The following is an 18314-nucleotide window of genomic DNA, read 5'->3' as shown; positions in this document are numbered from 1 at the left end:
ATTTTGAATTTTACTATGTTTGTGATTGCACATTTGCGTACATTTTGGGACAGAGTTGTTAGAACGCTGGTTTTCAATATATTATTAAAGTTTGACTGAACTATCTGACTGTTTTTTTGACATTCCCTTTAGCGCAGCGTAGGCGCGGCTTATAATCCGGGGCGGCTTATTGGTGGACAAAGTTATGAAATATGTAATTCATTGAAGGTGCGGCTAATAATCCGGTGCGCCTTATAGTGCGGAAAATACGGTACATCTCACCTGTAAGCTTTTTTATTTCACTTTTGTTATGTTTTTGTTTATTTTAACAGTATTTTTAGAATGTGCCGTGGACTTTAAAACATTAGCTGCGGTCCGCAAATGGCCTCCGGGCCACACTTTTGACACCCCTGCTATAGATAATAAAAAACTAAATCTGATAAGTCTATGGATAAAAAGCAGAGCCTAGCGACACATGCACATTTATCATAACGCACAGTCAGCATCTCTCCTTCAGTAAACAATGACAGTGATGATGTCACTGTCAGCGATGCGAACAACACTTGCTAACTTGTCAGCCACTTCTCCAAGAGACTCCCTTTGAACACTCCAAAAAGGCACATATTTGTTGACCTGCAAAGTATGTTTTTGGGGTGGATGGAGTCTGGTCGGGTGCTGGTTAGCTTGAAGCTAACAGCTAGCCTGTCTCCATCCTTGAATAATGTCGATCCAGCGGGAGATAAAAGTGAAGTTTCCATGGACTCACAAAGACTAAAAAAGTAATTTACTGGATACATGGCACAGGATGAAGTTGTTTACCATCAAGTCTTTCTTTTGTCAGCCCTTCGCGGTAAAGTTGTCCGAGTGCAAACTGAGGCAGTATTTGTGATTGATAAAACTTTTGGCGAATCAAAATGTAAGAAATTGTACCGGAAAGTTCATTACTTTGAAGACGACCAATAAGAACGCAATAAACGGGGACGGAATTTGACCCGGTTATCTTCTCCAAGTCACCACAATGACATTGTCTTTGTGACAGCGTGCTTGCTCCCATTGTCTGCGCGCAGGTGCGTCCTCGCTCTCCTGGCCAGAGAGAGAGAGAGAGAGACGTGCCAGTCCTCAAGTGACGGCGTGATAAGAGCGCACCGTCAAAATAAACAAAATAAAACACCGGCGGAAAGCGATAATTGATTAAAAAAAAAACACGCAAACTGGAATTTTGACCCGGAGAAGGCAGGGTCGGTAAAAAAAAAAAATCTGCGTCCCGGGGAACACACGACTTCCGAAAATGCGCATCCTTTCTGATTTCAATGCGTAAAAAGACACAAAAAGTGCGTTAACGCCAACAGTGAATTAGGAATCATTCAAGCAGATTTGCAATATGATATACAACATAATGTGCTTTATGCTATCATAGAGGATGTTGAAACGTGCAGAGTATCACTTTTACCTGAGCTGTTGCTCTTTCCTGGCATCCTGCTCCAAGGCATGGAAGTCAACAGACAGTAGTGCTACAATTGAGTTGACGGCTTCCACCCCGGAGAGGAGCCGCAGGATGAGCTTCTTGTCCTCGGCCCAGGACTGACTCTGGTCTGCTGGGGCACACAGAGCCATTCTCACCAGGCAGGGAAGCAGCAGCCGCAGCTCAGGATCACTTAAGGCTGCCAGGCGCTGCACGTCCACCTTCTGCATGGCTTCAAATGCAAAAGGACTGACAAACTGCAGCCCTGCACTGTCTGCCATCACTGCAAATATAAATAAATAATCACATGTCATGGTTTACTAGCAATATTAGGAAGCATGATATCATCGATGTTAACAAATCTACTAAATATGATCAAACACCAGTCAACCCCAACACAACTGACAAGGTGTTCACTACGATGTTAGATTACCGTTTTTTTTTACCTCTTTTCATCTGGTTAACTTATTTGAAGGAGTTATAAAGTCATACACTTTAACATAAAAGTTACAGGACATCGCTGAATCGATATAACGTCGATAATTAGATTGATGCTAATTCAGTTTCAGTTTATTTCGAACATGCATACATGTGTAATGCATCACACAATTCCAGTTATTTCATTACAGCACGTCCGAAAAGGAGTAGGAAGAAGCAGAGCTTATTTAATCCTACCCTTTTTCATACCATAGCAATGTTATCCAATTTCCTTGTACTCTGTAACAGAACAGTGAACAAATAAATAATAAATACATAATATACCATAGTAAGCATGCAAATATTAAATACATAAATAATATTTATCTCAATAAAACACATTTTAAAAGAAGGGAAAAAAAGGTTCAAGATCATTCTTGTTCTGTGTACTTTGTGAACACTTGTAGTTTGAACAGTCTCTTAAACTGAATCATTTTAGTGCTTTGTTTGATTTCTTTGCTTAATCCATTCCATCATTTTATTCCACATACTGATATACTAAAGGTTTTAAGTGTTGTACTAGCATACACATCTTTTAAATTAGATTTTCCTCTCAGGTGATATTTCTCCTCTTTTGTTGAGAAGATTTGTTGTACATTCTTGGATAGCAGGTTATAGTTTGCTTTGTACATCATTTTAGCGGTTTGCAAATGCATCAAATCATTGTGATTTAATAAATAAAGGGTTTGGATGTTCTCTATATCCAACATTATGCATTATTCTACTTGATCTTTTGTGTAACACAGTTAGTGAATGAAGTGCACTTTTGTAGTTGTTTCCCCATATTTCTACACAATAACTCAGATTTGGTAACACGAGCGAGCAGTAGAGAATATAAAGGGATTTTTGGTCTAGAACATTTTACTTTATGTTGTATTATTTTTTACATGAGATTTCCAATTCATTTTATCATCTCTTATTACACCCAAAAAATGTGTTTTCTTTTACTCTTTCAATATTGCATCCGAATTCAACTCCAGTACAGCAACCAACATATTAAAGGCGTTGGTTATTGATATTATTGGAGGCTTTTAGTCACCATCGTCATTACTTTGCGGTAGCTTAGCATGCTACTAGCTAACAGCTAACAGCTAAGGCTAACGCTCGGCGGACAATAAAAACAAAAAGTAAACATCACTCCTTAGCACGTAATAAAGTCCCACAAAAACGGTAAAAGTAACATTCTTACCTCAGTTATTAACGATATGTCTGCAGCCTTGAAGACTTCCAGGCAGGCTTTCAGACCGCGGACTTGCTTGAGCTTTCGGAGAGGATGTTTGAACAAGTATCCTGCTTTAACATCTAAAGTCCTGCATTCAGCATGTTCCACACCCTAAAATATCAGCATGTTACTGTGACCGATTCGAAAATGCCATACAGTGAAAAACAAAGTGCATGTGTCGACGATATAATGTTATATTACTGGGGATATTCTGTGATATGCCGGAGCAAAACACGGCGTTGTCTGACACAAAATGACGGAAGCCTGCAGGGACGCCATCGCGCTAACGTCCAGTCGTGCTAACAATTAATTGCATCATGTAAATATTGGCACAATTCAATGTATATGGATACATTAAAACTAACGTTCCCATATCTACCCTAAATATACAATAATACATTATATAACTAAGTAATGACAGCGACTGTTTAGTTTTGTGACCTGGCCATTAAATAGGGGACGATACATGGCCATGATATCACGAACGATACTGGATTATTACATCGTGTATGACAGTGGTTCTCAACTTTTTTTCAGTGATGTACCCCCTGTGAACATTTTTTTAATTCAAGTTCCCCCTAATCAGAGCAAAGCATTTTTGTTTGAAAAAAAAAAAGAGATAAAGAAGTAAAATACAGCACTATGTCATCAGTTTCTGATTTATTAAATTGTATAACAGTGCAAAATATTGCTCATTTGTTGTGGTCTTTCTTGAACTATTTTGAAAAAAAGATATGAAAATAACTAAAAACTTGTTGAAAAATAAACAAGTGATTCAATTATATTATATTCACGGTGGCAGAGGGGTTAGTGCATCTGCCGGCAGATGCACTAGACTACTCAGGACCTTCGTATTGTGAGGGCTCACAATACGAAGGTCCTGAGTAGTCTTGGGTTCAATCCCGGGCTCGGGATCTTTCTGTGTGAAGTTTGCATGTCCTCCCCGTGACTGCGTGGGTTCCCTCCGGGTACTCCGGCTTCCTCCCACTTCCAAAGACATGCACCTGGGGATAAGTTGATTGGCAACACTAAATTGGCCCTAGTGTGTGGATGTGAGTGTGAATGTTGTCTGTCTATCTGTGTTGGCCCTGCGATGAGGTGGCGACTTGTCCAGGGTGTAACCCGCCTTCCGCCCGATTGTAGCTCAGATAGGCTCCAGCGCCCCCCGCGACCCCAAAGGGAATAAGCGGTAGAAAATGGATGGATGGATGGATATATATATATATATATATATATATATATATATTTATATTATATTATATATATTTGGGGATTGTAATAGAGATCCATCTGGATTCATGAACTTAATTCTAAACATTTCTTCACAAAAAAAGAAATTTTTAACATCAATATTTATGGAGCATGTCCACAAAAAATCTAGCTGTCAACACTGAATATTGCATTTTTGCATTTCTTTTCACAGTTCTTTTTGACAGACATTTAAAAAAAATCTCACGTACCCCTTGGCATACCTTCAAGAACCCCCAGGGGTACGCGTACCCCCATTTGAGAACCAATGCTGTATGATACCTGACCCCGATATCGTGAATGGTACGTGATTAGTATAAGTATAAGTGTACAATACATCAGTGTTTTTCAACCTTTTTGGAGCCAAGGCACATTTTTGTTCGTTGAGAAAATGCGGAGGCACACCACCAGCAAAAAACATTAAACATGTAAACTCAGTAGTTACAGTAAAAAGTGGTTCTCGCAATTGTTGGATATGACTTTAAACCATAACCAAGTGTCACGACCTGTCACATCACGCCATGACTTATTTGGAGTTTTTTTGGTGTTTTCCTCGTGTAGTGTCTTGCGTTCCTATTTTGGTGGCTTTTACTGTTTTGTTGGTGTTTTCCTGTAGCAGTTTCATGTCTTCCTTTGAGCGCTATTCCCCGCACCTGCTTTGTTTTAGCATTCAAGACTATTTCAGTTGTGCGGACTCTTTTCTTCTCTGTGGGGACATTGTTGATTGTCATGTCATGTACGGACGTACTTTGTGGACGCCGTCTCTGCTCCACAGTAAGTCTTTGCTGTCGTCCAGCATTCTGTTTTTGTTTACTTTGTAGCCAGTTCAGTTTTAGTTTCAGTTTCCATAGCCGTCCCTAAGCTTCAATGCCTTTTTTAGGGGCACTCGCTTTTTGTTTATTTTTGGTTTAAGCATTAGATATGACGTTTACAAAGCAATGAATTACCGGCTGCCACCTACTGATATGGAAGAGTATTACACGGTTACTGTGCCAAGCTCTAGACAGCACCGACACTCAACAACGGCACTTTATTTGCAGATTATAATTTCTGGTTTGCATAAAATATTTTTAACCCAAATAGGTGAAATTACATAATCTCAGTGGTTGAAAAACACTGCAATACATGACCATTACATTGTGTACAATACTTGTCTCACATCGTGTATGATACTTCACCATCATATTGTTTGACCATTTATTGTTTTTGTTTGTTTTGTAACCTTTATTTACCCAAGAAAGTCCCATTGAGATGAGGTATCTCTTTTTCAACGGAGTCCTGCACATTCATACACCAGTGTAGATGTACGATATTTGACGTTACATTGTGTATGATACTTGATCATTACGTCGTGTACGATTAGGGATTGATTGCTGTCCAAATTCGAACCGGTACGGTACGAAATCCTGGTACCTGGAGTTTGCCCCCCCGCCCCTCGGTCTAGTCTATTACATCATTTGCGATACCTGACCATTACATGGTGTACGATACTTGTCTTTTACATCATGAATGATACTTGACTATTATATTATGTACGGTACTTGTCTAATATATAGTGTAGGATACCTGGCTATTACATTGTGTACAACAATTACATCATTTACTATACCTGATCATTACATGGTATACAATATTTTTACATTATGAATGATTCCTGACTATTATTTTATGTACAATACTTGTCGAGTCTATTAAATAGTTTAAGGTACCTGATAATTACATCGAGTACGATACTTGTTGAAACTTTTATAGTTTACCATTTCATTGTGTATGGTACTTGTACTTTACATGGTGTACAATACTTGACTATTATATCATGTACGATACTTGTCTTAAATCATGTAGGATACTTGACTATTACATTGTGTACAATATTTATTTATGAAATAAAGATATTGACGGCCAGTCTCCAATTAAAGTTAGCAACTAAAAAAAAAGTTTGACTGTTTACTTGACATTATATAAAATAATGTACAATGTAAATCTTTTTTAACAATCCAGTTAAGTCCTTCTCACCTCCCCAAAACAATAAGCACAATAAACACAAGCAGCACATTAATAAGTTGACACATTTTTATTCCTAAAACAGAAGCCACTGTACCAACTGTTGGCATTTATATATAATATTTCTATAGATTGCAGTTTGTTTTTTGTGTGTAAATGTGTGGTATAAAATATTATATACAGTAGAACAAAGTATGTCTTCATTAGAACACAGTGAAGTTCAATGCTGTACATTTCCTGTGAAGCTACAGCTTTACTGTATGTCATAATTCTTCTGTACATTGTGACAATACAAATAATCTTTCTCTCTTACAAAAAAATAATACTCTAAAAGCAACCTTCTGTCATGTGTAGGTGTCATTCGTTCTGTTAAGTACGATGATCAAAGCAAAAAGTTGGTATAAACCTCTCTCAATATATATGTAAATATATATAACAGATTGAAAAATAATACAATTCAAAACTTACAATAAATAATATGCACACATTTTGTTTGGATATTCTTTCATCCAAAGCAATAAAAAGGAAGTTTTGGTTGGAAAACCAAAAAATCCATTGCTCGTAAAATGTCCCTTTAACTTGAATTCTTTCCACAATAAACATATTGTTAAAAATCCTCACACTGGCCTCTGAGTTTAAAACCAACATACTATGGTTATTGTTATTGTCACGTTCATGTACTCACGTGAAGGTTTACCTCGTCTGGTACAGCAAGTAAGTTCAGGAGAGAACTTACTTTATACAGCGCATCAATACTCATATCTTGGACTGAACTCCAACATGAATAACTTCCAGTCTGATGATGAAAATGATTCCAACGTGTGAGCTACAACAAGTTCATGATGAAGTTGTAGATCTGGTTGAGCACCACAAAGTGAACAGGCAGACATGAGCGTCGGTCCTGCGTGGCAGGGTCACATGTCAGCCAGGAGAGGGCGTTGTATTGTTCCAACACAAATCTGTCAACAACACAAACTCATTATTTGACTTTCATGACAACACTGTGGAACACATTCATATATTCATTTATTCATTCACCTTTTGCCAGTAATCCATCCAAACGGTTAGACTAAAATCAAATACGTACGAAAAACAAAGCCATGTTTAAAGTAAATATAACTAGATGAGGCAATTCCTGAAGGAATTGCGTGTGAATGCTCCAATGCTGAAGTTGAAATGTAATCCTGGATTCTTTTTAGAATTGTTGAAGTAGAACACACAATTCCTGAACAGGGTGAATATTTTGAAGTTGGAACAGTCTGAATTGGATAAAAAATGGGGGAGTTGTAGAACTTTGAAGAATGTTAAATTCATTTCAACGGGAATTTGGGAATTTCGGGAAAAGCGGGAATTTTTTTGAAAATGGTAAAAAGCTTGAATGGTCTGAATTAGTTGAAATGGTTGGTGTTGGAATTTTTCAAATCGCTCGAGAAATGTTAAAGAAGTGCCATGTTGAATTGAGAATTGGTATTACGGAATTCCTGGAATTTCGGGAAAACTGTGAATTTTTCCAGTTCAAAAAAACAATTTGGTTTTTAGTCCTAATTAAGAGGTATGTTTTGACGGTGGAACGGTTGAAGTGGGTTGAAAAATGTGGAAGGAGTAGTCGCCAGAAAAAAGGGTGGAAATAGGGCTTTGGAAAAGCAGGAATTCTGGAAAATCCAGGAATTTTTTGGAACTTGGAAAAAGGGTAGTTTGAATTTCCAGGATTGTGGAATGTGTTGAAGGTGGAATGGTTTGAATAGGTTGAAAAATGTTGAAATGGTGGAAGTTTGAAAAATGGCCAATTCATTTTGAATGGGAAAAATGTCCCGGAAAACCTGGAATTCCTGAAAATCTGGGAAGTTTTGGAATGGCCACGATTCCCGAATAGGCTGAACAGTTTGAAGTTGGAACGGTTTGAATCGGATGAAAAAATGTGAAAGGTAGAGCGCGCCAAAATCTGGAGAAGAAGAAGAAGTTGAATAATAAATAGATTAATTTTGGTGTAGAAAACCATGTGTGAATGCTTTGGAGCATTCATACAATTAATGCGTTCCAGAGTCAGACAACAAAGATATCGAGACAAAAAAAATGTATAGAGAAAACTACATGCATAAAACAATGTGAAATATGTATCCATGATGAATTAAATGTATAAATTATTATTTAACATCACTCTGGAATGTAGAGGGAGGAGGTGTATCAAAGTGCTGACACTCGCAACTGTCTTTGGCCCTATGGTGGATATTTTGTAGTTGTATAACTTACAAATACTGAATCCTCAACACATAAATCTTTGTTTGGACATTACATTCATGGAACAATACGCAGTTAAACTAGTTTGTTACATTAATTTAACAGAGACAGTATACGTAAGCTGAATCCTATAAAAAGTGTAACGTTGAAAATGAAAGTACCAAAGTATTCTAGAAGGACGTTAATACACAGAATAATTGCGCTTCTTTTTAATAAGCGGTGGTGGCGCTGTTGGCTTACCTGAGCACTTCTGAGGTCTGATTGGAGTCGAGAGGATGAGAATGTTTGCTGTGCAGGAACTCGTCTGACTGCACTGAAGACACATGCAGGTGCAAAGAGGCCTAACAGAGCAAAAAATACAATTAATCATATTCATGAATAATAATACAGGTTTGTTTATGAACTAAAAATGTTTCTCACAAAAGTCAGAAGCACTGAAGAGGTGACAAAAATATAAATGTTCATAAAAGTTCAGGAAAGATGTTCAATAAACATACACTCAACATCCTCTTCGATAAGTATGTGAAATATTACAATATTATTGTACAGTAATAAACATAGTTCTCAATTTAAGTATTAAAAGAGCTTATTTAGGTGTAATCACACTTTGAATATGAGCTTTATTGAGTTTTCTTAAGGGTTGTCACAATACAACTTTTTCCCTTCTGATACAATAATGACTATTGGCGAATACGATATTGATCCGATATCTGCATGATTCATACCTACACCCGCTACTGCAGAGTCAGACGTGCTTGAGCGACAGCCTTTGAGCAACAGAGAGAACTTTATCCAGATACAACTTTTTCACTTCCGACATGATACCGATATCAGCCTTGAGTGTTGACCTGTACTGATAATGATCTAATGCGATATCAGCACGGATCGCACATCATTTTATCATTTTATATTGTGGAGTGTTAGAAATGGTTAGATCAAATGAAATTAGTCAACCAGAAAACAATAATCAAAAAATAGGTTTGGAAAAAAATGAGACTTGTTTATGGTATTATTATTTTAGGTTACACAAGTCCTTCTTAAGCTAACATTTGTGTTGTGTAAATGTATTAAATGTACAATATTTTTGACAAAAAGTAATCAAAAAAACTAATCAAAGGCTATTCCTTTAGCTGTTGACGTTTGAGGTAACATATTGTGTCATTTGTGGTTTTCAGACTTGTACTCTCAGAGCAGTATTGGTATTATTATCTCTGGAGACAAACTAAATACCTGTTCATACTATTTGCTGTACAGTAACATGGTTCCAGCTACAATTCTGTTGAAGTACACTAAGCACCTACTCTACCGTTCTTTTGATAAATTACATTGAATCTAGCTTAGCAGTTAGCATGGCTTCTTGTCTGCAGTTCTCTCTGGCTCAGGTTGAGGTGTCGCATGTTCAGATTTTCCTTTGTCCTGCATGGATACTTGTAAGAAATGTACCTTATTTGCCAACATGAAGGTGAGGATTAGAAACTTATAGGAGCAGCTTTGTACTTTGTATGGACATACTTTAGCCTTTGTGAGGAGGCTACATTGTATTGATAATCCTTTGTTGCAGATGTTGTGATCACATGGTCGCTGCATACTGTAGTCTGGAATGAACTGCCAATATTGCAATTAACAATCGTACATAAAATAAACGTCCTCCGTGGCTGGCAGGTTTGCTATCTGTGCATCCAGTAACACTGCAGGCCTGCCTAGCTAGGTTTATATTTGAGTTTCTGAGGGTCTTTGATCAGCGTACAAGTTGTGGATGTACAAATTTAATGTGAGGATGTTCTTTTCTACTTTTCTGAAGGGCTTTGTGAAACAAGGGCTGTAACACAGCACTTATTATGAAAAATACTACAGTTTACTGTACATACTAGAGATGCGCGGTTTGCGGACACAACCGCGGAGTCCGCGGATTATCCGCGGATTATCCGCGGATCGGGCGGATGAAATTTAAAAAAATAAGATTTTATCCGCTCGCGGGTCGGGTCGGGCGGATTAATTAGATTTTTTTTTTTTATTTTTTATTTTTTTTTTTTTGCGGGTGGCAGTTAAACCAATTGGGAAATATATATACATAGTTAAATGTTGTTACCCACATACGAAAAACGAGCAGGCACCTGCAGCATATGCCACAACAGAAGAAAAAAAAAAAAAGAGATGGACACTTTTACGGAGCGGAGGGACGCCTCGCCGGGGTCCGGGACCGAGGCTCCTTCCCCCGAGAGGGCCCCACCGGGAGCCGTAGCTGAGGCGATCCGCGAGAAGGGCCCGACGCACGTCCAGGGTCACTACCGCGCCCACCGCACCGACACCCCGCCTCGTCCGCTTTCGCCGCGGCCGGCGTCACGCGCAGCAGGTAAGCAGCTTACCTGCCCGCCACCCCTGTGGCCGGGGGCTCGTAACATGGGTCACTCCGCGCGCTCCGCCCGCGCAGCTTACCTGCTTGCTTGCAAAATGATTATTAGCATTCAGACAGGTTAAAATGTTGCTAAAACCATCACTTTTCTATCAGTCACAGTGACTTTTCAAAACAAAAATATTACAGCAAAAATCATATGGGTTGATTGACATGTTTATTCTGTAAGCTAACTTCAATAGTTTGAAATTATTTTGACAGTTAATGCCAGTTATCCTGTCAACCTTTCACAAGACTTCAATTTGTTAATTGAAAGTATAAATAGTATAAACACTTTTAACAGTATGTCGTGCTGTGAAATACAGCCGACAGGATGGCGCACCAAACACAAAGCAAGGCCATGCTGCAGGAGAACAATTAAGGACTTCTTTCATTTAAGGTTTGTGATAAACCATCAAACTCATTCGTTAAAAGGACTCTATAGTAATATAAAGCGAATTTTTCTGGACATTATCATGCAAGAAAAGTTTATTTTTGGGATCGCGATCACCGCGTAATGATTTTTAAAGGTTGCATTACATTATTAACTGTCCCATGTGATCAGCCAGTGCGATTGGAAGTCCATGCTCAATTATTGCCTCCGTAAATAAAACTTCGGCATTTATCACATCCAAAGAATCTGTTTGGGCGACGAAAAACGTTGAAAGTTTTCCACTTGTATCGCTAGCAACGGCATTAGACTTGTGTTTTTTTGTCCCAACGTGGTCTTTTACATCACTAATTCCTCCGTGTCCGATCGAAAAATCTTGTCTGCACAAGGTGCAATTCGCGTAGTTTTCACCCTTTTTTTTATTAATATTAGATATATAACAACGGGCGGATGGCGGGCGGATGCAGTTCTGATCAAACGTTACATCGGGTGGATGGCGGATGGTTGACGACTTTCTGCCGCGGTTGCGGATGAAATAAATTGCCTATCCGCGCATCTCTAGTACATACCTTTGCTCTCTTTAAATTGAAGTGGTACAATTATTAATGACATTAAGCTCATAAAATTGAATGATGTGGGCACGTTTGTAACTGAATACTTTCTAATAAGTTTCTGCCTTGGAGACGGTACATATGTAAGTAATTTGCAACTCCAATTATTTGATAAATGTTATATCGATCAAATGTGCTGCAATATTGTTCAATGAAGGACACTTATTACCTATATATAGCTTGTGTGCTTAGCTGGTGTGTAGCTGCTAGCTCCTAGTAGCCTATAGCCAACCAAGTTTACTTTTTGTAGATGACTTGACTAAAATACAAGAAAACTTGTGTGCTTATTGGAGGGCATTTTAATGTTGCAGGGCTGCTTGTATCGGACATTATATCACACATTTTACATGCAAGCACATATACAGGTGAAACTCAAAACATTTGAATATCGTGCAAAAGTTTGTTTATTGCAGCAATTAGATTTACAAGGTGAAACTAATATATGACATAGGCTCATACCATGCAACTCAAGATAGTTGATGATTATGGCTTCGAGCTGATGAAAACCTTGAATTGAAAAATCTCAGAAAATTTTGAGTTTTCAAAGATTATAAGCCGGCCCTGCGATGAGGTGGCGACTTGTCCAGGGTGTACCCCGCCTTCCGCCCGATTGTAGCTGAGATAGGCTCCAGCGCCCCCCGCGACCCCAAAGGGAATAAGCGGTAGAAAATGGATGGATGGATGGAAGATTATAAGCCATCATGATCATCAAAATTATAACCAATGTCTCACTTTGTATGCACTGAGTTTATATCACATATTAGTTTCACATTTGAAGTTGAATTACTGACATGAATGAACTTTTATTTTAATTTCTAGAGTTTTATATTTGTTTTTTTAATGATATCGGACCAATATCCAACATCGGTATCAGAGCAGACACCATTAACATAATGTATTCTAACTGTATCAATTGTAATTGAACATGTTGGTGTTTTATGATCAGTTTTATTGGCGCGTGCATAAAAAGCTGTATCAAGTGTGTTTTTGTTACCTTGAGGAAGAGTGGACACTGGTTCTGAGCCTGTGGACACGCCGACCAGAACCAGTCAGGTAGTGGTCCAGCTTTGGCCGTGGACACAAAATAGCCGAGAGCCAGGGGTTGCTGCAGGAGATTTGCTACTTCCTCACGAGACTCCATGCGGTCTGCACCCTGACCCTGCACAACATAGAATTATATCTTAAATTAAAACACGGCACAAAATATATTTATATTTCAAATCAAAACCTGGCACAAAATATAATTATATTTCAAATGTTTGTACAAACAAATGTCGTTAAAATATAATTGTACACATTTAAATACTTATCATTTTGCCCAATCAAAGGACTGAACATCAACTACTTGATGACATTATAACACCTCAAATATATTGATTTATTATATATAAATTATATTCAAAATCAATATGTTAATGTTTTACATATACATTATATTTGAAATCAACATATTGATTTATAACATCAATCAATCAATCAATCAATCTTTATTTATATAGCCCTAAATCACAAGTGTCTCAAAGGGCTGCACAAGCCACAACGACATCCTCGGTACAAAGCCCACATACGGGCAAGGAAAAACTCACCCCAGTGGGACGTCGATGTGAATGACTATGAGAAACCTTGGAGAGGACCGCATATGTGGGTAACCCCCCCCTCTAGGGGAGACCGAAAGCAATGGATGTCGAGTGGGTCTGACATAATATTGTGAGAGTCCAGTCCATAGTGGATCCAACATAATAGTAGATCCAACATAATAGTAAGAGTCCAGAGTAACATGTGCTTGTTTGTTATTATACCTTATAAAAGACAAGTGTGTTATTATACCTTATATTAGTGTGTGTTATACGGTACAGTATAGTGTATGTTATACACAGTCTAATAATACAATAGAACAAGTGTCTACCACTGCACAATATAAACCACCTGTAGGTCAATACCTTAATTGTTCTGCTGTTAAATAAACGTTTAAAAGCAGATCATGTCGCTCCGTTTTTATGACGCAAAACAAAAGAAGCTGTGTTTTACTTGTCAACGCAAATACTAAAACCAAAAGCTTGGTTTTTAAAGCTAAACACTGAAGTTTGGATAAAAGGCCAAGTAAAATTTGCATTTTTTAAAAACTTCTTGTTTGTGACATGACTTATTGGGAAAGACAGGAAGAAAAGCAAGTTATTGAGCTAAAAGACAACAGCTGAAAATGCTCTTACTTTGCTGCCGTCACCTCCATGGTGGTAATGAGAGCCAGGAGAATGAACTGGTGAAGTGTTGGGAGAGATGTTGATGATGTCGGGGTCAACTAACTCATTCTCTGGGTCGAGCAGGTCAAAGATACCCATCCCGTCAGAACCGTCTGTGTGGAAGACAAAAGTCTTTTTAAATATGAATAAAGTAGTACAGTACATATAGTATATAGAAACTATGACGCACAGGTAGTAATTGCAAACAGGCAGTTTTACAAATCTAACAAAGTCATTTCAAAAGTCCTTGTTGAGAAGTAGACTCATAGAAGACGTTCTGACCTGTGGTACCATTGAGGATGTCGATGTTGGTGTCGATGTTGGTGTAGTTGGAGCTGGCCACTTGCACGAAGGCAGAGGTAGGGAAAACAAGGATGTGCGTACAGGAAGTGTCCTGTGGCGTGTTCAGTTGGGGCGTTTGCATGTTTAAAGTGGTACTGCGACCAAACACCGACCCAGTTGACACTGAGTCTGATGGCAGAGGGATAGAGCAAGAGAGAGGGCGACAGAGACAGAAAGCAATAGAGAAAGAGAAAAAGAGACATTCACAGATACAACTTAAGTCAAATAAAACATTATCAGTGCAACTCAACACGTTAATAACTTAGTATTATTATTAATATTATCTTTGAAAAACACTTGTTGTAGTCCCCCCTCCAATGGGCTCACCACTCATTGGAGGGAGCATATGTGCTATGTGAGCTGGACGGCAGGCGAAGGCAGGGCCCTTGGCGGTCCAATCCTCGGCTAAATAAGCTATTTCTTGGGACGTGGGGGAAGGAGCCTGAGCTGGTGCGCGAGGTGGAGAAGTTCCGGTTAGATATAGTTGGACTCACTTCGACGCACAGCAAGGGCACTGGAACCAGTTCTCTCGATAGGGGCTGGACTCTCTTCCACTCTGGAGTTGCATGCAGTAAGAGACGACAAGCTGGGGTGGCAATTCTTGTTGCTCCCTGACTCAAAGCCTGCACGTTGGAGTTTAACTCAGTAGACGAGAGGGTAACTTCCCTCCGCCTGTGGGTGGACGAGTGGACGGGTCATGACTGTTGTTTGTGCTCATGCACCAAACAGCTCAAAGTACCTGCCCTTTTTGGATTGCCTCGAGGGAATACTGGAGAGTGCTCCTTCAGGTGATTCCCTAGTTCTTCTGTGTGACTTCAACGCTCATGTTGGCAACGACAGTGAAACCTGAACCCGAGTGGTGTTTTGTTATTGGACTTTTGTTTTGTCCATAACAAACACCATGTTCAAACATAAGGGTGTCCATATGTGCACTTGGCACGAGGACACCTTCGGCCGCAAATCTATGATCGACTTTGTAGTTGTGTCATCGTATTTGTGGTCTAATGTTTTAGACACTCGGGTGATGAGAGGGGCGGAGCTTTCTACCGATCACCACCTAGTGGTGAGTTGGCTCCGATGGTGGGGGAGGATGGCGGACAGACCTGGCAGGCCCAAACGCATTGTAAGTGTCTGCTGGGAACGTCTAGCACAGTCTCCCGTCTGAGAAAGTTTTAATTCCCACTTCTGGAAGAACTTTAAACATGTCACGAGGGAGGCGCTGGATATTGGACCATGTTCCGTAACTCTATTGTCGAGGCGGCCGATCGGAGCAGTGGCCGCAAGGTGGTTGGTGCCTGTCATGGCGGTAATCCCAGAACCCGCTGGTGTGGTGAGGGATGCCGTCAAGCTGAAGAAAGAGTCCTCCCAGGTCCTTTTGGCTAATGGGACTCCAGAGGCAGCGGACAGGTACCGACAGGCCAAGCGGTGTGCGACTTCAGCGGTCGTGGACGCAAAAACTTGGACATGGGAGGAGTTCAGGGAAGCCATGGAAAACGACTCCCAGATGGCTTTGAAGCGATTCTGGACCACCATCTGCCGCCTTAGGAAGGGAAGCAGTGCACTGCCAACACCGTGTATGGTGAGGATGGTGTGCTGCTGACCTCGACTGCGGATGGTTGTAGATCGGTGGAGGGAATACTTCGAAGACCTCCTCAATCCCACCTACACGTCTTCCTATGAGGAAGCAGTGCCTGAGGAATCTGTGGTGGGCTCTCCTATTTCTGGAGCTGAGGTTGTCGAGGTTTTTCTGGTTCTCGCCCAGAAAAGGGTTTGAGTGCCATCTCCGGGTTGGGGACGAGATCTTGACCCAAGTGGAGGAGTTCAAGTGCCTTGTTCATGAGTGAGGGTTGAGTGGATCATGAGATTGACAAGCGGATCGATGCGGCTTTCAGTAATGCGGACGCTGTATTGATCCGTTGTGGTAAAGAAGGAGCTCAGCCGGAAGGCAGAGCTCTCAATTTACCATTCGATTTACGTTCCCATCCTCACGTATGGTCATAAACTTTGGGTTATGACCGAAAGGACAAGATCACGGGTATACGCGGCCAAAAGGAGTTTCCTCTGTCGAGTGGCGGGGCTCTCCCTTAGAGATAGGGTGAGAAGCTCTGTCATCCAAGCGCAGCGCAAAGTAAAGCCGCTGCTCCTCTACATCAGAGGAGCCAGATGAGGTAGTTTGGGCATCTGGTCAGGATGCCACCCAGACACCTCCCCTACATCCAACCTGTAGGAAGCCATGGGAAAGTTCCAGGACACTTAGGCTTCTGCCCTCGCGACCCGACCTCTGATAAGCGGAAGAAGATGGATGAATGGATGGATTAATTATTTTACGATTTAATGAGGTGGCAAATTGTGCAGGATGTACTCCGCCTTCCGCTCGGATGCAGCTGGGATAGGCTCCAGCACCACCGTGACCCCGAGAGGGACAAGTGGTAGAAAATGGCTGGATTAATTTTTCAGATTTATTTAATTTTTACATGAACAAGGATTATTTTTTTCAAATCAGTGTGTGAATGTGTGTGTGAATGGGTGAATGTGGAAATACTGTCAAAGCGCTTTGAGTACCTTGAAGGTAGAAAAGCGCTATACAAGTATAACCCATTTATCATTTATTTATTTATAAATATTATATTTTCATGAATTTATTTGATCTGTCAAACTCAGCCATCAAAGTCAGTGGGCGAGTTCTAACACAAACACACTGTTGTCCGTCAACTGTAATAAAGTCCTCTCTAGACGACTGACAAATACCGCCTCCACGCTCTGAGGCATCAGAATAGGGATGGACCGGATCCTGTGCTGTCACAGAGGAGAGAGAAGGGGAGCGGAAGAAGAACTCCTCCTCAGCTGCCACCTAGGAACCCAGCAAAGCACTCAGCCACAGCAACAACAGCAGCATCTCCAGAATCCGTAACACTAGGGTCTGATGCAGCAACTCCTCCATTGTCTTCACCTTCACCACAAGCCTGGATCCCACCTGTTGCATCTACACTTTCCAGAGGTGCTTCATTGTCTTTCGCCTCTCTACTGTCACCCATGAGACTTCCTGACCATCTTCAGAGCTTGGTGAAATCAGGAATTAAAATGATTCCCCTTATTCTAACATGGCAAGATCAAAGATTCTGTTTATCAATCAATCATCAATCAATGTTTATTTATATAGCCCTAAATCACAAGTGTCTCAAAGGGCTGCACAAGCCACAAAGATATCCTCGGTACAGAGCCCACATAAGGGCAAGGAAAAACTCACCCCAGTGGGACGTCGATGTGAATGACTATGAGAAACCTTGGAGAGGACCGCATATGTGGGTAACCACCCCCCCTCTAGGGGAGACCGAATGCAATGGATGTCGAGTGGGTTTTAAAAATAAAAATATTGCGCCCCCTTTCCCTCCTCCTATGCAATCAACCAAAACTTCCCCAGCTTGGCCCCCTGTTATTCCCAACCGAGTCAATGCTGTTGTCTAGGATAATAGGGACTTGTGTGCTGCTAAATATCACATCAACCAGAGGCCCAATAAGGAAGTGCTCTCTTCTAAAACAATAACTACTATCAAAGCACATAAATGAGTGAAGAGACACAGTTAGATTATCTGATCAGACAAATCTACTCCACATTCCTTTGAAGAACACAATGTCCAGTGCAAATCCAGCTAATCTCAAACATGCAGTACTCACTGTCAGATCTTTAAGTAACAAATACTTTTTAAA

The 18314-nt window shown here is 40.2% G+C and overlaps 2 protein-coding genes across 2 annotated transcripts in view; both read right to left on the bottom strand.

The window, feature by feature from the left end:
- ints2 (integrator complex subunit 2) overlaps positions 1-3487 on the bottom strand; it is a 50323-nt gene extending 46836 nt beyond the window's left edge. The window contains exons 1-2 of the mRNA XM_061963073.1: positions 3108-3487; positions 1430-1724 (exon numbers count right to left, since the gene is read on the bottom strand). Coding sequence (XP_061819057.1) covers positions 1430-1722 — 293 coding nt within the window. The 5' untranslated portion in view covers positions 1723-1724; positions 3108-3487. The remainder of the gene's footprint in view (positions 1-1429; positions 1725-3107) is intronic.
- A 2875-nt stretch (positions 3488-6362) lies between these two features.
- The window catches only part of med13a (mediator complex subunit 13a), a 210943-nt gene continuing 198991 nt past the window's right edge, over positions 6363-18314 (bottom strand). The window contains exons 26-30 of the mRNA XM_061963074.1: positions 14547-14735; positions 14235-14377; positions 13019-13183; positions 8871-8971; positions 6363-7351 (exon numbers count right to left, since the gene is read on the bottom strand). Coding sequence (XP_061819058.1) covers positions 7219-7351; positions 8871-8971; positions 13019-13183; positions 14235-14377; positions 14547-14735 — 731 coding nt within the window. The 3' untranslated portion in view covers positions 6363-7218. The remainder of the gene's footprint in view (positions 7352-8870; positions 8972-13018; positions 13184-14234; positions 14378-14546; positions 14736-18314) is intronic.

Source organism: Nerophis lumbriciformis, linkage group LG09, assembly GCF_033978685.3.
Source record: "Nerophis lumbriciformis linkage group LG09, RoL_Nlum_v2.1, whole genome shotgun sequence".
Taxonomy (NCBI): Eukaryota; Metazoa; Chordata; class Actinopteri; order Syngnathiformes; family Syngnathidae; genus Nerophis; species Nerophis lumbriciformis.
This window is presented reverse-complemented; position numbering and strand designations above follow the sequence as displayed.